The sequence below is a fragment of the Lissotriton vulgaris genome, chromosome 2_1 (assembly GCF_964263255.1).
Source record: "Lissotriton vulgaris chromosome 2_1, aLisVul1.2, whole genome shotgun sequence".
Lineage (NCBI taxonomy): Eukaryota > Metazoa > Chordata > Amphibia > Caudata > Salamandridae > Lissotriton > Lissotriton vulgaris.
Window position 1 is genome coordinate 114,967,991 of NC_141687.1, and position 27,888 is coordinate 114,995,878.

Here is a 27,888-nt window from a genome sequence, read left to right on the forward strand (position 1 = left end):
ACACATATGGACAGAGGTCAGACTCCTATCACTTGCGTATTTTATCAAAAACTTCCAAAATTGGCAACATTCAGGGGAGACTCGTCCTTCTAACCCGAGCCTTAGCAGTCTTACATTTCCCTTTAGAGCTGGCTAACTCCTTCAAACAGGGCGGGGGTGCAATCGTCGAAAGATAGGGTTAGACATGTTTTTCTCGAGGGGCGACAGTTACTCATGGTTGTCAGTTATACATCGGGGACAGCAGCGGGAGCCAATCAAGTGGGGCGGGGACGCTTCGGGCATTCGCGCTTGTGTACAAAGGGGTGGGGCAATCTGGGTATTGGGGGTCAATCTGGACATTGGCGCTTGTATCTCTAACAAACTAAAAAATAGGATGCCATTGACATATAGTTCCCCTATAAAAGGCCAGATTAGGGGACATTAGTCGTCTTACCTGTCCTTTCTTTCTTAGTCAATTTGAGTTCATTCATTTTGCAGAAAGGAGAGGTAGTAATATGGCAAGTTACAATCGTTTTAGTTTCTGTCAATTTCGCTGAACACCTTCGCGTTCAATAAGTTTCCAATTAGACTGGTGCCAGCGGGGCACAATTTTACCACAAAAAGGAAGATGGAACAGGGGGACTCTCGCAGAGAGTGAGAGTCGTCCGCAACCTAAACGAGCCATTCGGTACACGTATGACATGTAGAGAGAGAGAGATAGATAGAGAGGGAGAGAGAGAGAGGGAGAAAGAGAGACGTGTACGGAAATAGGTCATTTAGTGCGCTCACAACACAGAACAGCAGGGGTCAGGTAACAAAGAGACGCGAACAGAGGGGAGGCTTAAACCCATACAGCACATACACACAAACTCAGAAGAAGGAAGACAGTACATGTATTACATACAAAGAGATTCACGACAAAACATAGAACAGTCATTGGCCAAAAAGATCTCTTTTTGCATGCTGCGTATCTTTAATATCCTATTTATCTACGGGCTGAGCTCCTTTTACGTTTTCCTCTTTTTTTTTTTTTTTTTCTCTCGCTTGCTAATTTTGCAAGCGTTCTCGATTGCTAATACTTACACCTCGGTCAGCCGGTCAGAAATTAACCTGGTCGGGCTATTGCCCACGGTTGGATCTTAAACCACTTTTGAGTTTCTTCCTTTGGTGAGAAGTTCTCCAGGCTGAGGCAACGGAGGGTATTGATCGGGAGAACAGTCGGGCAGCTTGGCTGTATCTATAAGAGTGCGAGAAGGAGGTGGTACATTTCGAACATCAACAACATTCCTACTTTCCCAGACGGGTGGTGCCTAGGTAACCCTTACCCCGGGATTTTTCCTTGTCTTTTCCCTATCTAGTTAAACGTCATAGTTGCACTATCTGGCGTGCTGGTTCGAATCAAATTCCGTCATACAGTACTAACCCGTCAAGTTTCTATGTCAGTCCATTCTCCCAGTCACTGCGTTCTAAGGAGGAACAGTCATATCTAAGTCTACATCTTTCAAAACTCGTTAGCATAAGTACTATGCTCAGATCCCCTCCTTCCTTTTCGTCGGTCGTTCGATCATCACTCCTCCATACTTCAACCGATGTTCCGACGTGACCTGCAGAAGGGAGGAGAAGAAGGGGGTGGGGGCGGCATTCAAAACACATCAACGCGCATAAATCCGAAAAAAAAAATGTTTTTACCTACCTCATACTCGACCTATCTCCACGGGGTTCATTCTCTACCATCGCTTATATTGGAGACAGTAGTAACACATTCGAAACTCATTAATGCAACCGCTACAATTATACTTTCTTTTTCAAAATACCTTTAATTAAAAATGTTGGCGCACAAATACGGGCCTACAACCCAGTGGGCCGGCTGCGGAGCAGACTGGAACTTTGCATAAGAGGAACGAAGTCGGTGGCCATTCATTTCATAAAGTGCAGCAGTGCAGTAAAATCGTATCGAACTTTCTTACGGGGCGAGTATAATGTGTGTCAAGAATTCAAGCTTTCAATAATATCATCTCATTGTCCAACTATTTACTTAATACCTAACGTATATCAATTCATTGTCCAAATGCTCAATCAGTGCCTATTTTATACCAATTCATTGTTTCCAACACATAATTAGTACCCACCCTAAATTAGTTCACTGTCCCAACACATAATCAATATCCATCTTATATCGCTTTCTTTTCCAAGCACATAATCAATATCCATCTTATCCACTTTCATTGTCCAAAAACTGCATACATATCTTGGAGCATCAAGGCTGAGCAATCAGGGTGCAACAAGGAGTTTGAAAGTTTCATTTTGTATCGGCGCCATTTTGGGCGAGGTCAGGCAGGTCCCAGTATAGTTAGAATGCCTCCACTGACTCGTGGTTGGACCAGAACCTCTTTTGGCAGTTCAAAAAAGTTTTTCGCAATGGGGTAACAGACTAGCGATAGGAACCATCAGTCAAAAGTGGGGAGGGAGGCAACAATCTTTCCTACCGGGTCATTCTGGTGTTCCACCGGAACTGAACAAATCTGTATCTTGGCTGGATTTTAGTCATTTCCAAACTGAGGCTGGCGCCGGCAGGAATGCGCCGACGTCTCGTGGCTCCATCGGAGGACGGGGGGGGGGGGGGGGCCTCGTGGAGAGGTCGCCCCCCCCCCCGGCTCTTTTAGAATCTTCAAGGTTGAGGAGGCACAGGGCGTGTGCCCGTCCCGGGCAAGAAAACCCGCTTTTTGATATGGACCCTCTTCAAGCAGGAGCGTTGGGGTGTCGCTGGAAGCCTCCACCTGGAGGGAGGTGGGGGAGGCTCGTTCGCGCCGCCTCCCCCTTCCAGCGACCCCGCACCGCTCTTCGGCTCCAGCTCTTTGGTATCGCCATGCCAGGCAATGAAGATGGGGGGGGGGGGGGGTCGGAGGCAGCAAGACACCCCCCCCCCTTTTGTGGCGGGACTACCTGCAACTCTCAAGGGTTGCCGCTGAAGGGACTACCTGCAACTCTCAAGGGTTGCCGCTGAAGGGACTACCTGCAACTATCCAGTGTAACCGCTGCGGAGCTACCTGCTTGGCTCCGGTTTTGCTGACGGCCGGAGCTGCCGATAGAGAGGGGGGGTCGGCGGCTGAGGCAAGACATCCCCCCCCCCTTCGTGGCCCGCAGGGCAGAAGGAAAGAAGGGAATGGGGAGACCATAACAACCTTCGGGCCGTCCGCCCCACAGTCTCCCCTTCCGATGGCGGCCAGCCGAGCCCTGCTCTGCACGCATCGAGGCCGAGCCTTCCGGATGGGCGTAACCGCGGACCTGTTGCACTTCGGGAGCTTCCGGAATGGGGGTAGGTATCTATTGATTTGTATCTATTTCATGTTACCGTTATTTGGGCGTGGTGGGCAATGAGGCAGACATGTTTGGAGCAGGAATAGGCAGCGGAGCCTAGCTACCTCGTGGCTGTCGTGCCGTCAAGCTTTCGCCATTTTATATTTCTTTTTACGAACTATTTCTAATGTTTCTTATTTTTAGTGAAGTCGAAAGCTCATCAGGGGGTTACTGACTTGGCCCGATTTCTTTTATTTTTCCTTCCTTTCCTTAGCGTGTTTCAAGCTAAAGTTTCTGTTAACAGGGTACGGTGATCACTTCATATTTTTATATGTCCTTTCATTAGGGGTACTCCTGGACGGACCAGATGAGTTACCTCCAATAAATGGTCCGGGTGGAACTAGATTATCAATCAGTGGGGGGGCATGTGTCCTTTCATTAAGGTGCCTGGACGGACCGGATGATCACCTCCAATGAGTGTGGAGCACATGTCCCTTCATTAGGGTATCCATCTGGACGGACCAGATGGTCTACCTCCAATAAATAGTCAATCAGTGGGGACTGACGAATCATAAAGGGGCATAACCTACCCTTTACTACTTGCAAAGACTAGACAGAATATTTGTATTCCACGTTATTTGCAAACAGAAAATACCTCAAACAAACAATTCCTTGGACAACAATGTCCAGTCAATCAATCAATCAGTGGTGAGAAAAACAGGCATGACGGATTACAACGGGGACAAACGTCTGCATTACCTGCCCTTCGCTATCTGCAAAGGGAGACAGAATATTCCTATTCGTCTCTGTTTGTGGACAGGGAAGATCTCAAAGAGCGACAATCGATATAAATCGATATCAAACAATCAGTGGGGAGAAAGGTAGGCATGACGAATCATAAAGGGGCATTACCTACCCTTCTCTATCTGCAGAGAGAGATGAACGTTCCTATTCGCCGCTGTTTGCAAACAGAGAATGTCTTGTTCTCAAGAAGAGAACCAATATTTCAAGTAGCAACCAAAGCTAAATGAACAACAACAATATCAGTATTTAAATACCGATTCCAAAACAATCAATCAATCAATCAATCAGATGGATAAAACCATCCTACCAATCAGGCGAAAAAACGCCTTACTTAATCTTACCCGGACCGGACCATGCGGACAGTTCCTCGTCTTCCCCCTCCAGCGCCCGATCGTTCTCTTACTCTATGCAGCATTCCTGTGGGATTCCAGTCAGGACAATAGGTCACTCGAGAGAGGTCCGTTCAGAATCGGTGAAGTTCATTCAATCGGCAGCCGGTCGAGGGTCCTCTCAAGGCAGGTATACTCCAATCATGTAGATGTTCACCTCATCGTCTGGATCTCTCTTACTGGACCGTATGTCACTGATGGGCCCCACTGTGGGCGCCAATTGTGGAAAGTGAGCCCAATTTACTATCGATGCCCAGGCGGCTGGCGCAAGACGCCTCTTAGTTCCCATTCTGAATAATTACCAAACAAAGAGACGGGCGCTGGAAGCAGGAATCACAAGAACAGGATTTATTACTCATGAGGAGAGCCTGTCATTTCGGACACGAAACAAAGTGTCTTTCAGGAGGTGCTCTAACAAGTTCTCTGAGACATCGCCTTTTATACCTTACAAAACATTCCTTATTACAATAACGACATTGTGAAACAAGGAAAAGACATCCCCGTAATCCTCGAGTCAATCCCACCCCACATATATCCACAATAGTGGCCCTTAACCTGCTGATAAGAGGAGGGGGCAATCACGCAGCTGAGTGTTCCGCCGATTCTTAGAATGTGTGCGCCTGATCTTACCCCAAGGGGTGGGGAGGCCAGGATCAATAGTGGGTCCTTTGAAGAGGAGTGACTCCATACAATAAGGGGCAGTAAACAGTATCTCCCGGCTTAGGCGATGGCCTCGGACCTGTGTGGACAGTCGATCGTGGAGGGAGGGTTTACCAACAGAGGGGTTATTCATGAAAGGAAAGGAGGTGTTGGTCAGGCGCGGCCGTGACTCCCAAGGACAGGGTCATGCGGACCTGTGCATGTGAGGGAGGGGGCAGCCAGGGTGCGTGGAAGGGAGAAGGGTCATTTGAGAGTTGGGGGTATGTTCAATGCGCGCAGGAGGGAAGCCGGGGATTTCAATGAGCGGGCAAAGAGGCCATGGTGCCTAAAATGGCTGTCAGGTACATGCGGGCATGGGCCTTTACTGGCGGAGTGATGCGGTCAACATCTCAGGACATTCGTGGTGTGTACAGGGAGGGGAATGGGAAAAGACAAATGAACGCCACTTATGTACATCAATTTTGTAAATTTCCACATCGGCCCGCGCCGCGTGAGGTCCCGGTCCCACGGGAGGTCGAGGGACAGGTCGCGGGGACGGAGCCATCACAGCTTCGGGAGTCGGCACCACTCCTCCGGGTCCAAGTCGTCAGGTAAGAAACACAAGAAGTCGAAGAGGCATCATCGCTCTTCTGACTCCCCCCGATGCGCGCGCGATGCGGCCGGGTGTTCGGGTGACACCGCCCACGCGGCTCCTCGAGAGTCGCAGGCCTCGCGTCCGGCCCCATACCCTCCGGTCCCTGGGCTGAACGCGACGCCGGAGGAGATTGAGCGTTTCCTCATGGCCACGAGGTCCCTTTCTCCTCCGACGGGCTCCGCGGCGCCTCTGGGCCCAGCGGACCCGTCTGGGGGCCCTAGTGGGTCAGGGGCTTCGACCCCGATGCCGTTGGGTGCTTCGGACCTGACGCCGGCGGCGCCTTCGGGCCCGGCACCGCAGGGCCCCACGATCCCGACACCGCCGGTGCCCTCGGGCCCGGCGCCGCAGGGAACAGCGGCTCCGGCGCCTTCGGGCACAGCGCCGCAGGGCGCCGCTGGGACTTCCTCGGGCTCTGGATCGTCACCGGTGGACCTTACGACCCCCCCCCGGCGTTGGTCCGTGTGGTGTCACCTCCGGCGCCGTCCTCGGGCGGTGCCATCGCCGATACCTCCTTTGCTTCAGTTTCGACATCGGGACGGCGCCTATCGGCGCCGCACACGACGCCGCTTGGAGATTTTTACTTCTACGAACCGACCTCATACAATTACAACCCTGAATCTCAGGAGATGGGTGATGAGGAGGATTGGGAGGGGTCTGAGGACCCTCTGACCAAGGAGTGTCAGTCTAATATGGACTGGGCAGGAGACCTTGGGAGGCCAGTGGCCTGGACACCTCTCCAGACACTGGATTTGTCTCTCCTCCTACCGTGGCTTCGGAGGAGGGGGCTACCTATGGTGTGGTATTGACGAGGGCTGCCAAGGCCTTGGGCCTTGAGCTCCCTGTCGCGGCTGTGAGGACTAACCTCCTCACAGAGGTCCTTAAACCGCAGTCATGCTCAATGGAGGCCTGCTACGGGTTCGCCTGTAGATAGGAACGTGGCCAGACGCCACCGCCCGACTCCGGGCGACCCATGTTTCCTGTCCTCACACCCCACCCCCGAGAGTCTGGTCATCCAGGCCTCTAATTCCCACACCGCATTCCCGACAGCCCCGCCGGACAAGGAATCCAAGAGGTACGAGAATTATGGAATGAAGATATTCTTTTCCCTTAGTTTGGGACTGCGGTCTTCCAACACCGCATGCCTCATGGGCCGCTACACCCACTCTCTGTGGGAGACGGTGGCGGAAGTGCTGCCAGAGTGCCCGTTGGAGGTACGGGCCAAACTCGGCCAAGCCCTTGTGGAGGGCCGGGACGCAGCCAATTATTCCATCAGGTGTGGGCTGGATACTACCGACTCGCTAGGCAGAGCGATGGCTACGACAGTGGCGGTGAGACGCCACGCCTGGCTGAGATCCACCAATTTTTCGGCAGATGTCCAGAACACTCTTATGAACATGTCGTTCGATGGCCGTCGCCTCTTTGGCGACAAGGCAGACCACGCGCTTGAGCGCTTTAAAGACTCCAGGGCTACGGCCAAGTCCTTGGGCCTCTCTGCCCCGTGCCAGCAAAGGGTGCCTTTCGCTCCTTTCGTGGCCAGGGAAGGGGCGCCCCCACACGTGCCGCCAGCCATTCGCCGCAGATTGTCGTCCAGCGCGGCGGCGGACGTGGAAACCGCTGCGGAGGCGGTCGGGGAACCAGGCGGAGTCAGTCCACACCTGCCCCCGCGGCATCCATCTCTAAACCCTCCTAGTCCGTGCTTTTCGGCCCATATGACGCCAGTGGGAGGCAGGGTTCGCCATCACCACTCTCACTGGCGCACTGTCACTTTGGACAGGTGGGTGCTGCAGATCGTCCGGAGGGGCTACTCCCTCCCCTTCGAGACGACTCCTCAAGCCATGCCACCGCAACACCACCGCGTATCGGGGGATCACTTGCGGCTCCTGCAGGAGGAAGTTTCGGCCCCCTTGGCCAAGGGGGCCATCGAGCGCGTTCCTGGACCAGAAGTAGGACGTGGTTGCTACTCCCACTACTTTCTGGTACCCAAGAAGGGCAAAGGGGGCCTACGCCCTATCTTGGATCTGAGGAACGTCAACGGCTTCCTCCGGAAGGAGAAGTTCAAAATGCTGACTCTGGCGCAGGTCTTAGCTGCCCTAGACCCGGGAGACTGGATGGTAGCGTTGGACTTGCAGGACGCTTATTTCCACATCCCCGTCCTGCCGGCCCACTGGCGTTACCTGCGTTCACGGTAGGCCACGAGCACTTTCAGTTTACCGTGCTCCCCTTCGGCCTTAGCAGCGCCCCACGGGTGTTCACGAAGGTGATGGCAGTGGTCGCAGCTCATCTGCGCAGGTCAGGGGTCTCAGTCTCGCCCCAGACAGTCGTCAGCCACCTCTAGACTACGGTGGATCTCCTGCACCAGCTGGGATTTTCCATCAATGTGCCGAAGTCACACCTGTGCCCCTCTCAGAAGCTCCTTTTCATCAGAGCGGTTCTCGACTCTGCGCAGTTTCGGGTTTATTCGCCTGAACAGCGGGTTCGGGATATATAGGCTCTGATTCCTGTCTTCCGGCCTTTATCCCGAGTTTCGGTCAGGTTGACGCTGCGGCTTCTGGGGCTGATGGCCTCCTGCATCCTTCTGGTGCATCACGCACGGTGGCGGATGCGGGCTCTGCAGTGGGACCTTAAGTTTCAGTGGGCCCAGCATCAGGGCAACCTGTCCGACCATGTCCTGATCTCGGAGGGCACTGCGAGTCAGATGCAGTGGTGGCTCACGGACCACGATTGGGTCAACGGCGGATCCCTCTCTCTTCCCCTACCAGAGCACGTAGTTGTGACGGACATGTCCCTCCAGGGCTGGGGAGGCCACATGGGAGAGGCGGAGATCAGAGGCCTCTGGTCTCTGGCGGAGTCCCGGCTCCATATCAACCTGTTGGAGCTGCGGTTGATTCGTCTAGCACTGAAGGCATTCCTCCATTCTGTCCGAGGGAGTGTAGTGTAGGTGTTCACGGACAACACCACCGCCATGTGGTACTGCAACAAACAGGGCGGGGTGGGGTCGTGGACCCTCTGCCAGGAGGCTCTGCGCCTCTGGCAATGGCTGGAACATCAGGGCGTGACTCTGATGGTTCAACACCTGGCAGGTTCTCTGAACGCCAGGGCGGACGAGCGCAGCTGACGGTGCTCGATGGATCACGAATGGCGTCTGAACTCGGACGTGGCGCAAGGCCTCTTTCAGCAGTGGGGAGAGCCTTGGTTAGATCTATTCGCCACCGGAGAGAACGTGCAATGTCATCAGTTCTGCGCGTTGGAATTTCCAAGGCGGCACTCGCTCGGAGACGCTTTTCGTCGCGAGTGGAGCTGCGGTCTGTTGTACGCCTTTCCGCCTATACCACTTCAGCACTCTGGGCAGAAGAAGATCAAGCGCGACCGGGCACAAGTCATCCTTGTGGCTCCGGACTGGGCACGAAGGTACTGGTATCCCGAGCTACTCAGTATGTCAGTCGATCCCCCGGTTCGTCTGCCTCTTCAGGAGGACCTTCTGTTGCAGCAGCGGGGGACGGTCCTCCACCCGAACCTGTCCAGTCTCCACCTCCATGCTTGGAGATTGAGCGGCGACAGTTGAGGCCATTTGACTTGCCTCCTGAAGTCTGTAACATCATTCTGGCAGCCAGGCGTCCCTCCACAAAGTCGGTATACGCCTGCAGGTGGAACAGATTTGTGGCATGGTGCACAGCAAAGGCTGTGGATTCCCTCAATGCCCCTCTTTCTGAGGTTCTCCTTTTTCTTCTCTATCTTGCCCAGCAGGGCTCTGCTCTGGGCACTGTCAAGGGCTATCTTTCAGCTCTTTCAGCCTTTCTGAGGCTGCCTGACCAACCTTCTTTGTTCAAGTCCCCTATCGTTAATCGATTCCTGAAGGGCATCACTCATACGTTTCCTCCTGTTCCCTTCGTGATGCCTCAGTGGGACTTGAACCTGGTCCTTACGTTTCTGATGTGCGCTCCCTTTGAGCCACTTCACAACTGTCCTCTTCGCCTTCTTTCTTTGAAGACTGCCTTCCTGGTAGCCATCACCTCTGCCAGGAGAGTGAGTGAGTTCCAGGCTCTATCTTGTAAGCCTCCTTTCCTTTCAGTCCATCCGGACAAGGTTGTGTTACGGACAAGGCCCTCCTTCCTGCCCAAGGTAGTCACGGCCTTCCACATTGGGCAATCCATCACGTTGCCCACCTTCTTTCCGCCTCTGCACCCCTCGAGAGAGGAGGAGAGGCTCCACCGTCTGAACCCAAAACGTGCGCTCTCATTTTATCTGAATCGCACACAACAGTTCCGGGTGGATGATCAACTCTTTGTTGGATACGCGGGTGCTAAGAAAGGGAAAGCGGTGCACAAGCGGACCATCTTTCGGTGGATTATCTTGTGCATCCAGGCGTGTTACTCCTTGGCTAAGAAGGAACCCCCTGTTGGGCTGAGGGCTCATTCCACTGGAGCCACAGCTACTACAACTGCCTTGGGCCGAGGTGTGCCCTTGCAGGACATTTGCCAAGCGGCTACGTGGGCCTCCCTGCACACGTTTGCAAGACACTATTGCCTGGACAGTCAAGTCTGGAGGGACGGCTACTTTGGCCGTTCCGTCCTCCAGGACTTTCTGGTGTGATTATTGGTTCGCAGACCCACCACCACGGGGATGGTATTGCTGGGGTATCTATTCTAAGGTAAGGAATCTATCACTAACGTGTCTCTTTCAGATGCACAAGTTACTACTTGTGTAACGATATATCTGTAAGAGACATTAGTTAGTGATAGATTCCTTACCGACCCACCCATCCTCCCCGTTCTGCGAACCGATAGCTAGGGTTAAGGTCATCCCCTTTCAGGGCCCTAGTTTCATGGCACCAGTGTTGGTTTTTGGCATGGCTCTGCGCTTCTGGCGCGGAAAAGCTGTGTCTAAGAACTGACGTCAGCACGCGGAGGCGGCGTCTAAGTACTCCGACGACGTCATCGCGACGCCGACGACGGACGCGGAGCCGCAGACGACGCCTACCGACGCGCAAGGGTACTGCTACGCAAAAGTGTCCGGATCCAGTCTGACGCCTGGGGCTATTCTAAGGTAAGGAATATATCACTAACTAATGTCTCTTACAGATATATCATTACACAAGTAGTAACTTGTGCTACTTGGGTAAAGGCAGGCTCCTCTTCACATCCCCCTTCCCTAACTTTCTTGCCAGCAAGAAAAGGATCAAGTGGATATCGAGACAAAAAGTCAGCATTTGTTTGTTCTTTTCCCTTTCGATGGTGTGTCCGGAATCTGTATGGCTGGAGTGTTAAAAACCATCGAAGTATCCTGTCATTGTGTCCTTTGTTTTTAGCTAGCCATTCGAGTGGGGCATGATCAGTATATAGAGTGAATTCCCGGCCCTCTAAGTAGTACCTAAGGGTTTCTATAGCCCATTTGATTGCTAGGGCCTCTTTCTCAATCACTGCGTACCTCTTTTCTCGGGGAAATAGTTTCCTACTGATGTACAGTATAGGCCTTTCCTGACCATGAGAGTCCATCTGGGACAATACCGCCCCCCCAGCCTGTGTCAGAGGCGTCCGTTTGTAAGACAAATGGTTTAGTGTAGTTAGGGCTAAGTAAGACGGGTCGGGAAGTGAGGGCCTGTTTCAACTTCTTACAGGCTTCTTAAAGTGTAGGAGAAGGTTGTTTTAATTCTTGTTCTGTCTTGGTCTCTTTCTTTAATAAATCTGTCAAGGGGGAAGCCAACTGAGAAAAATTCGGAATGAATCTCCTGTAATATCCTAGGACCCCAAGGAACGCTCTTAGTTCCTTTTTTGTTTTAGGAAAGGGAATGGATGTTATAGCTGCTATTTTTTCTTCTTGGGGCTTTATATATCCCTCTCCCAGAAGATATCCCAAATATTTTACTGAGCGTGCGGCCAATTTTCTTTTGGCAGGATTAATGGTCAGTCCACTTTTCCCTAATTCTTGTATGACTCTGGCAAGTTGGGACAGATGTTCCTCCCATGACGAACTATGTATAACTATATCATCAATGTAGGCTGCTGCAAAATTTTTACAGGGTCTCAATACATGATTCATTAATCTTTGAAAAGTGGCTGGAGCCCCATGTAACCCGAAGGGCAAGACTTTGAACTGGTACAACCTGCTGGAAGTGGCAAAGGCCGTTTTTTCCCTATCTTGGGGTTTCAATGGGACCTGCCAGTACCACTTACACAGATCTAAAGTGCTAATGTACTGGGCCGTGCCAAGTTGTTCCACCATCTTATCGACTCTCGGAAGGGGATAGGAATCAAATTGGGAGATCTTGTTGATCTCCCGAAAGTCGATGCAGAATCGGATGGACCCATCGGGCTTAGGCACTAAAACTATGGGCGAATTCCACTCCCTTTGAGAAGGTTCTATTATGCCCATTTGCAACATTTTTGCCACTTCTTATTCTACAGCTTGCCTGCGAGATTCTGGGATACGGTAAGTCCGTAGTTTTACCTTCTTGCCTGATGGATTATTGATGGCATGTTCTACAATCGTTGTTCTCCCCGGATCGAGGGAAAACACACCAGACAGAGGTTTTATCCTGGCTTCCAGCTCCTGTCTTTCTTCTTTAGGCAAATCACCATCAATAATTTGCTGGTATAAACAGGGTGACTCTGTAATCCCTAGCAAAACTGATGGGGCCACCTCCCATTTATTGAGCCGATTGATATGGTATATTTGGTTATTCGTTTTCCTTTTTGGATCCAATTCCAATCTATAGGTTACCAGGGTAACTTTCTCAATGACCCAAAAGGGTCCCTGCCATTGTCCTAGTAATTTGTGATCAGATGAAGGCATCATTAATAGAGCAAAATCATTGACCTCTAGGCTTCGATTTTTAGCCTTTTTATTATATTGAGTCGCTTGGGCAGCCTGTACAACTATACTACGGATTTGTCCCAAATGAGTTTTTAACTGTAGGACATATTCTGGAAGGGGCTTCATTCCTTCTGGAACCTCTTCCCATTCTTCTTTCAGCATATCCATTAAAGTACATGGCTGGCGTCCGTACAACAATTCAAATGGGGAGTACCCCGTACTCTTTTGGGTTTTACATCTAATAGCAAAAAGAGCCAAAGGAAGCATCTCTTCCCATTTACGGGCTTCAAGATCCAGCAGTGTTTTTTAAAGTGGTCTTTAGTGTGGCATTATATCGTTCCACTAACCCATCAGTCTGGGGGTGGTATGCTTCTGTTCTAATTTGCTTAATGTTCAACATGAGACAGACCTGTTTTAGAAGACGAGAGACAAATGGAGTCCCTTGGTCTGTTATTATCTCTCTCGGGAACCCCACCCTCAAAAATATGTTGATCATTGCTTTACCAATTTGCATAGCATTGGGTTGGCGTAAAGCCACAGCTTCTGGATAACTGGTGGCGTAATCCACCAGGACTAGGACAAACCGACATCCACTCCGGGAGGGGAGCAAGGGCTCGATGATGTCCATACCTACTCTCGAGAAAGGCTCTTGAATAATGGGCAGGGGATGTAAAGAAACTTTCGGAAGGGTGGTTCTATTTTTTTGACAGATTGGACATTCCTTACAATACTGACGTATCTGTCGGTAAATGCCGGCCAGTAGAATTTTTCTAACACGTTTTTTTCTGTCTTTTCCTCTCCAAAATGACCACCCAATAAGTGACTGTGGGCTAGAAATAATACCTTTTCTCTATATTGTTAGGGTACCAACAATTGAAATGGCATCTCCCTCCCCCCTATCAGATATAGTAACCCCTTTTTACAAACAAACTGGGGACCTACTTGGTCTGGGTCTTCCTCGTCCTGAGCCCTGTTCCAGGCTTCTCTTAGAGTAGGGTCTTCTCTTTGTGCTGAATGGAATCCTTGATCGCCTTGCTAAATGGGTGGATCGATTTTCCGAGTTAAAACTACTCTGGTCCAATCCCTTTTTTTTTGTTTTTTCTGTTTTCAACTCTTCTCTGGTTTACCTTCGGGGAATCCTGGCTCTGGTTCTTGGGAATATGGGGCAGTGCTTCTCCACTCTTCCCCCTCCATCCATGTTTCTTTTACTAGTTTTGACGTGTGGGGGTAGTCATTCCGTAATACCAGGACTTCGGGAAGTTTGGGAACCAGTCCTACTCGGAGGGGATATGCAGCTAGGTCAGAATCATATTGTACTTAGATCTCGGCCGCAGGGTACCTCCGCGTGTCCCCGTGAACACATTGAATCTCAACCTCACCTAGAAGCGGTGGAACACCTCCGGGGCTGGGGGTTGTATTACGCTCTGCAAGCAACCAGTGTCTATCAAGGCCTGTCTTTTCTCCCCATTGACTAAGGCCCCTCGATGATAGGGGCAACTGGTTCCGGAGGGACTACAATAGTAGGTGCGGGTGAGCCCCACCTCCATAGGCTCCTCTTTCTGGGAACAAACCCTAGCTATATGGCCAAAGGCCCCACAATTATAACACTGGTGACCTGGTTGAGGTGGTGCCCGGATGGGAGGAGTCACAGAACTAGGTAAAAGCGTAACTGATTCAGGCTTGATGGTGGGTTGTTTATATGGTTTGGTGGAGGAATTCCCTGGTCTGACGGGAGGATTCCCTGGTCTCTTCCAATTGTGTTCCTCTTGCCCCTTTTGTGATTCTTCGGCCCTATGAAAGGCACTGGCTAGCTCGATGGCTCTTTCTAAAGTCAAACCGGTATGCTGGCATACCCATTTCTGAAAATGGGGATACAATGAACTCAAATGCTGCTCTAGATAGATTTTTTCCGTTATTTCGTCTTTAGTAGCTGTTTGGGGTTTTAACCATCTATCAGTCATGTCTCTAATTTGGTAGGCCAGAGCCCCGGGAGTTTCCTGTGGTCCCTCCTTGATTTGTCTCAACTTCATCCTGCATGTATCCTGATCTATCCCCAGTCTTTCTAGTATATATTTTTTTACATCATCGTAAGAAGTAAAGCCTTGAGGATTTACTGCTTGATAGGACGCCTGTAAATCTCCTGAGAGAAGGGGACCTAAGTATTGTCCCCTTTTGTCTAGGGACCACCCTGCCGCTCTCGCCATCCTTTGAAAATTAGAAAAGAAAAAATCGGGATCCTCTCCCTCAACATATTTCTGCAACACAACTGAGGGTAAACCGGTATGTCCTCGAGGTTGGCTGAGTGTATCTGCCAGTTTTCCTATCACGTTTTTTCTGGGCTTGGCTTTGGTTAGTCAAAGTCCTGTGGAGTTTTTCCCTATCTTCCTCAGCAACAGCTAGAAATTTCTCCATTATCCTGCCCAGTTGTTCTTGTCCTTCCGCCATTTTCTTAAACGCCGCCTCCATTTTTCCTGATCCCACTTCTGACACCAGATGTGAGAGGGACGGGCAGAAAAAGAAGCTAGGAGGTCTTATGCGTGGATCTATTTTGGCGTTACTATTTAAATATCTGTCCACAAAATAAAGTTAGAAATAGAAAGGGATCTTCTGGTGGTTGATCTTCCAAATTGGAGGCAGGATTCCCTCGGTCGTCGTCCTCTTCTCCCTAGGTGGGTGTTGGTGGTGGTTCAATGCCCATTAATCATAGTACTGTCTCGCTAGAGCCAAGGTTGTTGCCCGCTGTTACTTGTCTGGCAGCCCACGGTCGTAGACATGAGTCGAGACCTCTACGACATGCCAGCCGTCATATACATGCCTGCTCCCCACTGCCCCTGCAGTAATATGCGCCCCCGCTCCTCTGCCCGAAAAAGCCCTAACAGAATAGAAAAGAAAAAGGAAAACCCAGAACCCAACACCAACCCTGAATTACCGACTCCCTCCCGCCAACCCCTTGCCCAATTCACGCACAGTGTTAGCCATAACTCTCCAGAGTTACAGCGGCACTTGGGCGTCCTCCGGGGGTATCCACCACTCCTCGGACCAGGTCTCGTCCTCTCCGACAGCAGCCTCGTCTTCGTCCGCTCCAGGGGCCTCGGCGTCCATAGGCGGGTCCTCAGTGTCCAGAGGCAGGTCCTCGATGTAGCCGGTCTTCCTCGGGGTTTACACGTCCTCTCCACTCCTTGCGTCTTTCGGGTTTTCCTCGCCAGTCGTCCGCTCCGCCTTCCTAATGGTCCCGCTCGCCTCCCATTGGCTGGGGCTCTCCTGTGGGGAAGAGGTCTCCGGGTTAGTTAACCCTCTATTGTCTGGGCCAGGCAGTTCACTGAAAAGACTCTGTTGGAGGCTGATTACGGGGGTAAAGGCAGGCTCCTCCTCACATGTTCCTATTAGGATATATTTGTATTTATGAAATCTTAAACTATTCATTTAGGGTACCTGTGTTTACAAGTATGACTGTTTTATTCCACACCATGCCAAACTTCTCTTAGTACGCACGGTACAGTGTGAAATGTCAGCGTGGAGTGCCTTTCCTCACCAGTGTAGAAGGAAATGGGTAACCCAATAGACCCTTGTAGGCTTGGGCAATGAACAATTGAGGTAAGAAATAGCTACAAGGGATTTGGTTTATATATTGACTTGTGATCAATTAGTGAGTTAGTTAACAAAGATCTAACTCTAATGTACCCATAGGATAACAGCAAGACTTTTCTTAGATGAAGACAATTAATGATGAGTAAGAGATAAGGGAAAAAGAACACGGAAGAATAATTTTATCTGAAAGATATTGTATTGAATAAATCAACAAATAAATATGCGGGGATCTAATGAACAAATCAGTAAAAGCAAAAAATGTTATGGACAGATGTATGTACAAATCAACAGGTCAGTTCATAACAGTTCATCAGCTCCTTGAATTCATGGGCAATAACCAGGTCAAGCAATGTACGATGGTTAATTCTTGGTGCAGGTGAATTGCTTTTGGAGATGATGAGGAGGTCGATGTTTTGGGCTTGGTTGCAGATGTCTAAAAGACCATCATCAGGACAGAAATGTTTTTGCAATGAGTGCCCGCTAAGTACGAACAATATATTGTAATTACTTGTTATGCCAACTGAGAAAAATCAAAGCGTGGACAAATACAATATTTTAAAAGAATTTAGACAGAAAACTGTGTGCTACACATCCTAGTGATGTGACCTATACTATTTACATTCCCATTTGATTAAACAATTCTGATTCAGTAAAGGCTAATCCTTCAAAAGCCATTGTTACTATGTCACAACATAAATCAAGTTTATCAGCGTGAAACCTTTCAGTGTTGTCCTTAAATTTTGACATTTAATGCAAGACAAGCATTGTTTAATGGTAAATCATTGTTGATTGAACAAAGCATAAAACAAATTGATGGACTGACTATCTTGACATAGTATTTCATACCAAGCCAAGCAGATCTTTAAGATGGCTAATGGTAAATCAATCAGATATCAGTATCAGTTTGATATCAATGTCACCAGCATTCCTTAAGAAAGTCAATGAATTATAGACTTACTCTACAATCAGGCGAGATATATTCAAAGTGACGAGTCACTTTAGAAGAGTCACAGCAGGCTCAAGTCTGGAAAATAGAGTGACTCATTATCTCAATGCTGTGAGTGAGACCTGGCGACTTTTTGTGATTAATAGGTGCTAGCACTAGTCATACCAGTGGCATAGGATTACACAGATCCAGTGTTGGAATCTATGTCCGGCAAAAATGTCACGTCAAAGGAAAGCGCGATCTCTGTGAAGAAAGAGGGGGTACATGGTATAAATTGTAAGCCACCTGTGAGTCAAGCACAATCTACAGATCACAAGAAAAATAGTCGCTTTAATGCGCTAAGGTGTGTGACGAGGTTACTTGCCAGAAAAGTTACAACACATGCAAAAACATGGAAAAATAAGTGCCCTGGTGAATCGAAAAGGAGGTAAACCGAGCGATGATCTTCCCAGTAGTCAGAGAGTTACTAATATGGAGCCTCAGTGATTTACGCCGTGTTGGCTGCCGACCGGCAATAGGTAACATTTCAACGGACTTTAAATAAACAATGATATGCTTAGATGATATTAACAAAAAGTTAGGCTCAATCAGCAGTTAAAAATAGCATTAGCTTGGGTCTTGGCCGCCAGAATCAGCGAAATTCTGGGGAGCCTCTAACGTCCTATGTTTTTGTGAACCACAAGCAGAGCGTAAAGTGCCTCATAATATTGAAGCTATCGCCTACAGCATTCTAAGCCAGAGATTAACGCTACCGCTTCAATCAATATGGGCACCGCACTCCATTTACTTACATGGTTCAGCAAGCGCTTCTGCAAAGTGGCGTGTTCCATGTTCGGGCTGTATAGCATCGGTCCGCAGCGAATGAAAAAGGGGTGACACCTGACTAGATTTTAAATACGATTCAGAAAAGGGGGTGGTGATGGACAGAGTATCTGAATTAAACAGAACACTCATACCCAGTCAACAGATCAGGGCTTGATCCATCACCGTTTTTTAGCTCATTGCACCATCCCAGCTCAGAACCTGGCTACATGCAAATTAGTCTGTCCCTGGCCCAGTGCATCATGGAAACAGGGCAGACCAAACTACCAAGCCAATTCTTATACTGGGAAGGAAACAAGCTTCCGGGGACCGGTTTCTGGCATTACAGCCGTCTTCGGCCCAGCTTGCTTGAATCCTGATGGTGCAATGAGCAAGGGACTCACATCTGAGTATATCCTTCCACGCTTATGGTGGACAAAACGATTCAGAAAAGGGGGTGGTGATGGACAGAGTATCTGAATTAAACAGAACACTCATACCCAGTCAACAGATCAGTGGTCTGCTTAATTCAGACACTCTGTTCATCACCACCCCTTTTTCTGGATCGTTTTTGGCCACTATAGGTGTGGCAGAGTATACTCAGACATGAGTCCCTTGCTCACTGCACCACCAGGATTCAAGCAAGCCGGGCCGACGACGGCTGAAATGCCAGATACCGGTCCCCGGAAGCTTGTCTCCTTTCCGGTGAAGAATTGGCTTGGTAGTTTGGTCTGCCCTGTTCCCATGAGGCACTGGGTCAGACTAATTTGCATATAGCCAGGTTCTGAACTGGGGTGATGCAGTGAGCTAAATAACGGTGATGGATTCAGCCCTGATACCTTGACTGGGTAAGAGTGGTCTGCTTAATTCAGACACTCTGTTCATCACCACCCCTTTTTCTGAATCGTAGATTGTAAATACAGCCACCATGAAGTAAATAATGGTCGAGCTGCAAACAGAGGGGAAGGACTTGGTCCCTATGTTTATCTACAGACTTGGGAAACGTCAGCCATCTTAGAGTGTCTCAAACACTCCAATGGGTCAAAGTGGTCGGAATGCTGATGACAGTCAGTTATATTGTCAATAAAGCGCAACAAAAGTAGAGATGGAGCAAACAGTTATTTCTACCTGCTCTCCCTTTTTAGGTCGAGCCTAGTGGCAGCGGACATGCACCGCTCGCTCTGCGAGGCATGTAGTAGTCTAGTATGCTGTGGAAACCTCGCCTTCTCTCCGCCCATATTTTTGATTGGCTGGTGTCATTTTCCTTGGTAAAATCTTGCTTCCGATTGATAATGAGGCTTATTAGTCCCTCCTTGTTACCACCCTGTAGCCATTTGTGACCCCATGAGAACTGAAACTTTTACTCGGTCTCCTTCATAAGTTGTTAAGCACTATTTATTTGCAGCATCGGTCCGCTTTCACTTAAGCAGCAGCATTTTTTTATTTAATGAATTTGCTGCGGGGCCGAAAGGGAGCTTTTCTACTCACTAATCTAACAAGCATTTGCAATGCAATAGGTCTTACATCTCCACGGGTTTGAGCTATTGACATTGCAAATAACAATGCCTTTTATTTTTGTTTTTGTTTTTAAAATATAAATAAAAGGCATTGTCATTTACAATGCCAATAGCTTAAACTCTCGTAAATGCGAGACCTATTGCATTGCAAATGCTTGTTAATAGGGGTACATGTTCTAAACACATTTAATGGTTTTCATTGTATACTAAACAATGAAGCATTGTCTTATCATTCAAAGTGCACCTACCTACTTGAAAATTATGTTCATTTATGTTTAGGTTTACTCCTTTTTAGGTCGAGCTGGTAAGCATCCGTAGGATGCAGTCCAGATCGACAACTATAGTTATCGACTTCGGGGGAATGACGGACAAGAGGGTGTTACTAGCTTTTCTCCAGGATTTGGGTGCGCGAACGCGCACGTCGGCTCCGTCCACGCGTGCGCACACAGCCAGCCACCACACAGACTAAAACACACTCGCGCTGGTTACTTTCACTTTCCATCCCCCACCAGTCATCGGCTCTTTTTACACACGCACGCATGCATGCATGCATACATTCACACACACAGGCACACACGCGCACAAACACACACAGACACACTCGCGCGCACACACGCGCGCGCGCGCACACTTTTCTTCCAACAACCTGCAAGCTCTCACTTACCGGCTCGGTGTGCAGGTTCCTGGGCCGTCATTTGGCACGCCACAGGGGTCTCCTCACCACTTGGGAGCCCCGTGTTGCCTCTGTTGCCATGTAGTCTGCCCTTGCTCTTTCGCCCGGTCTCTCTGAAGCGCCCCGGGACTTCAGCGTGGAGCCTGCATGTTTCTGGACGTCCTCCTCGGAGGTTACTTCCTGTTTCTTTGACGGGCCCCGCCCACGTCCAAACAAAGGCTGCCTGACTTCCAGAGTGCGCCCGCGATGTTGTAAGCGCAGTGCATTTAGCCATAGCTGGGATTCCGACATGCCAGAATCGCTAGAGTTTCAGGTTGCTGGTATGCATTCACTACTTTTAATTCGAGTGGCTTCATAGTTCCATTTCCTGCAGCTGCCTTGGGTGTCTCTATTGGGTGATTGCTCATTTTTTGGCACACATGGTTGTAATTTTCTGCCATATATCCGTCCTCCTTTAAAGCAGAGTGTATTTTTCGAACTTGTATTTTTTCTTACACTTGAATGTTCTGTATATTTCCATGTGGTCTGAAAATCGTGCACCCCTTTAAGTTGCTTTCGATGAGTGTTAGAACGCCAGCCAGGTTCTTTATTGGCACGACATGTGACAAAAACAATTAGACGCGCAAATGATACTGCCAGGGGTGGTTGAGTCTGGAGCATTGGCACAGACGTCAGGGATGCGGAAGACAGTGTAAGTCGGTGGGACAGCGGAACGAAGACACTGAATGTTCTTCTGCACTGGCCATGCGAGCAGCTTGAAAGCTCCAGTGGTGACGGTTCCAGAGAAGACATTCCGCCTTCAAAGGAGTGGATGTGACAGGCGAGGATGCCTGCGACAGCTGCAGAACCCCATGGTGCAGCGTAATTCCCATTGCAACGGGGCACTTTGAAGGTTGAAAGTGCAGCTTTTACTTCAACATGTGAGGTTGTGGGCTTTGAGGGGTGGGGGTGGATCACAAGAGACATTCAGAAATCGGATTGTCCTCTGTAGATAGGATTGGCAGGGCCTAATGTACGTTTTCTTTGCATCTGTGTTGACTTGCTCCAGCAGTCCGTACTTGGAGTAGGGGGTGTATAGTACAAAAAAAACGAGACCCATGATTGCAGCCACTAGAGCCAATGGTCCAATTTCCCACATTTTGATCATAGCGTTTGGGATTTAGAGACATGGTCACTAAACTATGAAATAACTTCCCCCTCAACGTGTAGCCTCCTTAATTTCATGTTTATGCCACCCACACGTTAAAACTTCAGAGTACATTGACCAGTCCTGGCTCAGGCGCTTTGGTGGCGGTAATGGGGCTATGAAATATTAATTTGGGTGGTGTGAAGAGGCCACCTCTTTGGGTCTATAAAAAGAGGTCTGCGCATCAGGTGTGCTTTGATGTGTGGGTGCACCAATCATTCAATTAACCATATGGCCCAGAAAGTAAAAGCATTGTACGTGCTTCCACTAGGCAAACTAAAAGCAAAAATCATTTGCAAAGCAATAGGTCTAGCATTTGTGGGAGTTTAAGTTATTGACATTGTAAATGACAATGCCTTTTCTTTGTTTTTAAAACGAAAACATAAATAAAAGGCATTGTCATTTACAATGCCAATAGCTCAAACTTAAGTAAATGCGAGACCTATTGCATTGCAAATGCTTGTTTTTTGGTCTAGCGTGTAGATGGCTCTAGCTGGTTACCGAAAGTTATTGCCGTTAGACAACATTCACATGCTTGCAGATACATTTAATGAAAGTGGTATTTCAACAGCCCTTTCAGCCATTGACTACTGCAATCTAGAAAGCTGTAGACACTGGCTAAGAGTCTGGAACCGTCCAGGGGTCATATATGCTTCTAGACCTACTATGCCCACATTCTTATTTCCAGGCTCTTGGACGTAATTTGGAAATTTCAGTTACGTCCCAATCCATTCCGGGCTTTGTGGAAGCAATTCTGCTTATGCTAAAACTCCAATACCTAGAATTCCCTGAATACGGCTTTGTCTCCACCCCTCGCAGGCCAAGAATGTGTGGAGGAATTCAGCACACCTGGGGCTGCAGGTGCTAACATGCTCACACCTGAGGTATGTCATTACAGTGAGCTCTTTTATGCCCCAGGTTCCTCGAGTCCAGCATTGGTCATTGTATCAGTGTTCCTATCTGACTGACCCCTTGTTTCCTGAATTCCTAAAGTTTAGTTAGTTAATCCTTGTCCTATGTTACTACCCCTACCTACAGTGCTTCCTTAATTTAAGCCAGCACTGTTTAGTGTATCCTTAATCCATGTACTTTCACTCCATCTGTATTTTTATTTATCTCGGTGCTTGCTTTCGTTCCCCTTACCTTTGTTACAGTTCAAGTTTGGTACCTTCTTTTCCCTACTGCCTTCGCTTCCATGTATAGTTTACTTGCTTTCTGCCAAGTGTGCCCTTTGTTTTTGTTGTTGTTCCTTTTAAACACTCCTGCTTGCTAGCTCCTTATCTATTGTTACTGTGTATTTAGTTCCTGACAAATATGGCCATCCATCAATATTAGTAAACATCTTAAACAATAGTGCCTATCCACACCATATCTGTTTATACTTTGGCTGGGCATTGACTGAAATGAAGTGTGTATTTATTATTCTAACTCCACGTGTGCCATGCTAGTGTGTAAGGCTACACAGCAGACCAAAGCAAATAGAGCTGCACATTTTGGAGTTTTGATGACCTGCTCTAAAGTAGCTCGACACCACAGAGACCAGCCACCTGAAGTGGGATGGCCCATGGAGAGATGGTGTTTACCTGGGATCAAACACACTTGTTTCCTCTCTCACTCTATCCATCTCCATTTTTCACTCGGCTGTATTATAGAAAGAAGTACTCCTTCGCTCACATAGTAATACTGCCCTTTTTGCTCTTTGGGATGTTAATGTGTGACTAGACATATTTTTTTACATTTTAAGCAAGAGAAAGTAAGTTAAGTTTGGTTTGCAACACTGTATATTCCATAAACGTGCTGTAAAAGTCAAAAAAGGATATTGACTAAAGGTTGCCTTTGCTTTGCCAGGGATTTCTTTTATATTTGACAAGTTATTTTTCTCTACTCAAAACAATATCATGGATACTGCACACGTGTGATGCTATTCAGTATTTATGGAGTGAAAAAAATGCACACAATGGGGAAATGCTTTTGCAGGCCAGTAAAATTTTCTTCTGTTGACGATACAGACATTCCCTAGTAAGTTTCTACTGATTTAAGTTCCGATTGGATTCACACGTCTCCACACTTATCCAAATAAAACAAAAATAGTAATAAGTGAATGAGTTGTAAATAGAAGGCATGATGCTGGCATAGTTTTAAATGGCTTCCCCAAAATAATTCACAATGAATAGAATTCGGTAAGGTAAGTGAAGTGACTTCTAAAGTGATGGGAAAGGGAAATTCCAATGTATGAACAGGGAAAAGTTTTATCCACAGGCTAGAAGCTCTGGCATGCTTTCAAGTTAATTAGTCTCTTTAAGTGCCAACCCGTCTCCCCTGGCTTTGAATCGTCACTACTGAAATTGTAAAGGTAGACAAACGAAATAATGCCCCAGAATTGATAATGTGGAGGAGATTAATAGAGGACAAGTAGATAAATGGACAGGAGTATTGCCAGCTATTTGCATAAGTATAAAGTGGTGGCATACTGTAAACCAGAGTATAGCAGTTATGTGTTGTTTTTCAGGTTTGGAACGTTTGAGTTCCTGAGCAATCAGGTAAAGCGTTCAACTGGAAAGCTGGACAGTAAAACAAGTCTGCTTTGTGGTCTTGGAGCTGGTGTTTCAGAGGCCATTCTAATTGTCTGCCCAATGGAAACAATTAAGGTATGTCAAATTAATTCTTGTGATCAGATTTTCCACTTTTTTCTTCAGAATTGAACCAGTTATTTAGTTGAATGCCTTTAAAAGTTGTTTTTTAGAAAAAGTTGGAAATACTCAATTTATAACATCTGCTGTGTTGTTGTGTGTATGGTATTTATAGAGCACCAAACTATTCACTAGGCAGAAGAGCGAAGTACCAAAGAAGGGGACTACGGGGTTTCAAGACAGCATTGAAGATTGATAAGAGAAAGTTCTCTTCCAGGAGATCCTCATCAATAGTCATAAGCACTGAGTATTCCAGCCCACGTGCGGGGACCCCGGAAATAATATAAAAATATATATGTAATATATATATGTAAATCATATATACCTAGCTCCAAATATATGTATGCACCTATATCATTTTTTCTCACACCAATGCAGCCCCAAAACTGGGGCTAAACAATGTAATTACTCATACATGCACTGAATTAGCAAGGAAATTAAAAACACATTAGGTCAAATAGCCCTTGAACTCTGTGTTTTAATGGGCAAAACACTCATAAATCCTGAAAATTGCTAGACATTGTTAGCCCATAGGGTGCATTGTAAAGCAATAGCATAGAAAATGAAACCCTTTCCCACAAATAAAACTGGCACCGTGCCTTTAAGGCAGCCATGACCCCTGGCTTCCCTTCATGCTTCAGGGGTGACAGTTAGGTCAGTTGTTCTTTCCGGCTCCTTCAGTCAGGACCCTGGTTTAACAGCTCCTATCTTTTTTGACTTTCTGTCAAAAAATACTAGTAATTTTCCTCAATTTTTGCTTTCACTCAACATCTTTTAGGCTTAGAGTGTTAGTGCTGCCATTTTTGGTTTTCAAAAAAAGGAATATTTTTGTCAAAATGCCTTCTTTTTAAGACACCGGCCCATCCTGTGGGAAGAAGGAGGCCAGGACTGATACACACCCTGTGTGTATCCTCTGTCTCCCTGAGACACACTCTGCAGACATTTCTGAACACTTCAAGGATCTTTCTAGGAGAACCCTCAAGGATAGAGAGAGGATAAGGATCTATGGCCTCTTTGAAAGAGGTAGGTCTCCTAAGAGACAGAAAAAACGGATGTTGCGATCGGCGTCGAGAGAAGTCCCGACTTGTTCACCAGCGTCTGGATCGGTGTCGAAGCTTCCAGCGGCGACGAAGAAGACGTCAAAGACCAGTCATCTTCCTTCGACGATGAAGACTTCAACGTCACAAACCACGGTACCTCTGCTGACGTCAACCGGGCGACGTTCAGCATCGAGGGAGAGATATCCGTTGACGCATAGGAGCTCAACGTCGAGACAGCCGTCGTCGACGAAGCATCACAGGCCTTTGATGGCAAAGCTTCATCCGTCGACGCCTAGTCATAAGCGTTCAACGTCGAGGCACACTCTGTCAGCTTCCCACCACCGGCGCTTGACGTCGAGACACACTCCATCGTCGCCTCACCATCGACGTCGAGACACACTTTGTCGTCGCCTCACCACTGGCGCTCGACGTCGAGACACACTCCGTCGACGCATCACCGGCGCTCGAAGTCGAGACAGTCTCCGTCGACGCCGCACCATCGGCGCTCGACGACGAAGCATCCTCCGGCTGCGTCAAAGCACCGACCCTCGACGTAGAGTTATATGTTGTCGACTTCTCAACACGGAAGGCCGACGTTGAGGCTAGTCTCTCCATCTGAATCCCAGAGGCGTTTGACGTCGAGCCATAGATCTCCGCAAGGAGAGGTTCAACTAGCCTCGGCGGCATCTTCCTTCATCGGTGTCGAGGCCGGTCCTGCCCAGGTCCACGTTGGTCCAGAAACCTCTGACGCGAGTTTACCAGCTCCGTCGCCAGGTCACAGACCGCCGTCGCAGCAGAGATCTGCACAGTCGGCGTTGGCGGCAGAGGGAGAGATGACCTCAGAGAGACACTCTAGGTCTGATGAACATTATCCTGGGGGCAGGAGTCTTCCTGCTAAAAGGAAGAGGGGTCCAGCGGATCAGGCATCACGGAGTCGCTCGCGATCCTGCTCTAGAAGTCTTTCCAGAGAGAATTCGCCTCCAGTGAGCCTTTCATCATCTTCTTTAGGCTCTCACTCTTCTCACTGGAGTAGGTCTCCAGATGTAGTGATATATTCCTCTGACAGTGAGAGGTCCAGACATTCTCCTGCTCGTTCACTGAATGAACAGAGGAGATCACCTCCGCCAACAAGTTCGCCTGTGAGGAGAGATACTCAGAAGTCGCCCTCCATCAGGTTGTCACCAAGATGGTACAGGCCTCTCCATCACTGGGCGTCAGAAAAGGAAACAGCGGCCAGGCTGGCAACAGATCGGAACAGACTAGTGTCCAGGCCCAGAGAACGATTGCGCACCCCGGTGCGCTCCAGCAGACGGAGGTCCAGGTCTAGGAGCAGAAGAAGGGAACGCAGATCTCCCACTTCTTCCTCTTCCCCTACTCGATCTCATAGGGATTATTTTCCGACCTTGACAGTCAGTCCTCCATCCAGAATATCTCCCGTGGATGACATCTTTACCTTTCAAGATATCTTGGGCAGAGGGGCTCTTAAGCTGGGAGTCCCTATGACAACGCACCAGACCAAAACCTCAGTTATTTTCAAGACTTTACCTCACAGGTCTGCGCCCAAACCTCTGCTACCCTTGGTTCCGGGGATTATAGAACCAGTTATGGAGGTGTTCCTCATGCCGGCGACAATAAAGGCCTCTCCAGCGAGGATTCTTAAGAAATATCGCTCGCCAGAGGAGGATCCACTCTTCCTTAGAGCCGACCTGCCACCAGACTCGGTCATCATCGCAGCGGCGAGAAAATCCCATGCTGTAGCTTCCTCCTCCACAGTACCTCCTGATAAGAAGAGCAAGTCGCAGGATTCATGGGGAAGAAGAGTCTGCAACACCTCAGCCTCATTCCTGAAAGTATCTAATGCGGAAGCGCTGTTGGGCCGCTATGATAGGTCCCTGTGGGATTCTCTGCAGCGGTTCATCAAGAAACTTCCGCAGGAGGATCGAAAAGACTTTGAGGAGATTCTCTGGGAGGGCAGCCAAGTCTCCAACCAAATCATCAGCGCTGCAGCAGACGGTGCGACCCTCTCAGCGCATTGCTATGCTCATGGAGTGTGTGCAAGAAGGTCTTCATGGCTACGTCTTACTGCATTGAAACCAGAAGCTCAATCCCTGATCTTGAACTTGCCTTATTCAGGAACATCGTTGTTTGGGGCAAGTACCGATGAAGAGATGCAGCGGATGAAGGCAGACTTAGACACTCTTAAAGCTGTGGGGCTTGAAAAGAAAAAAGAATTTCGAAGGAGGTTTCACCCCTACAATAAAGATACTTCCAAGCAGAGGGTTCAAACCCCTCAGTGGCAGAAGGGTCAGGACCAACAGGGGCAGCAGAAGACTCAATATAGAGGCAGGCGTAATTCCAGAGGTAGTGGAAATCAGTGCCAGGGCAGCAATTACAACAAAGCCCAATCCAAACCATGAGTTCTTCCTTCCCCCCCCAGCACCGTTAACCACTCCAGTTGGAGGAAGCATCGCTCATCATATGGAAGAGTGGCATACCATTACAAAAGATGGCTGGATGTTAGCTACACTTCAACACTGTCTTTGTTTCCAACAACTGCCTCCACCCATTCCTCCAATCCCAACGTCAAGTCATCAGCGGAACTTCTGAAAAAGGAAGTGGCTATCCTTCTCGAAAAGTCAGCCATCGAGTGGGTGCCAATTTCTCAAAGGGGGAAAGGAGTGTATTCTCGATATTTTCTAGTCAGGAAAAAGAGCCAGAAGGGAGAACACATGCCCATTCTGGACTTGAGAACCCTCAACCTGTATGTCAAGAAAGAGAGGTTTCGTATTTTGGCGCTTCATCAAATATATCTGCATCTCAGGAGAGGAGATTGGATGTGTCGCTGGACCTACAAGATGCATATTTTCATGTGCC

At 48.5% G+C, this 27,888-nt stretch overlaps 1 protein-coding gene across 1 annotated transcript in view; it reads left to right on the top strand.

Moving 5' to 3' along the window:
* The window catches only part of LOC147729663 (tricarboxylate transport protein, mitochondrial-like), a 256,901-nt gene that overhangs the window by 122,249 nt on the left and 106,764 nt on the right, over positions 1 to 27,888 (top strand). The window contains exon 4 of the mRNA XM_086954545.1: positions 23,794 to 23,932. Coding sequence (XP_086810671.1) covers positions 23,794 to 23,932 — 139 coding nt within the window. The remainder of the gene's footprint in view (positions 1 to 23,793; positions 23,933 to 27,888) is intronic.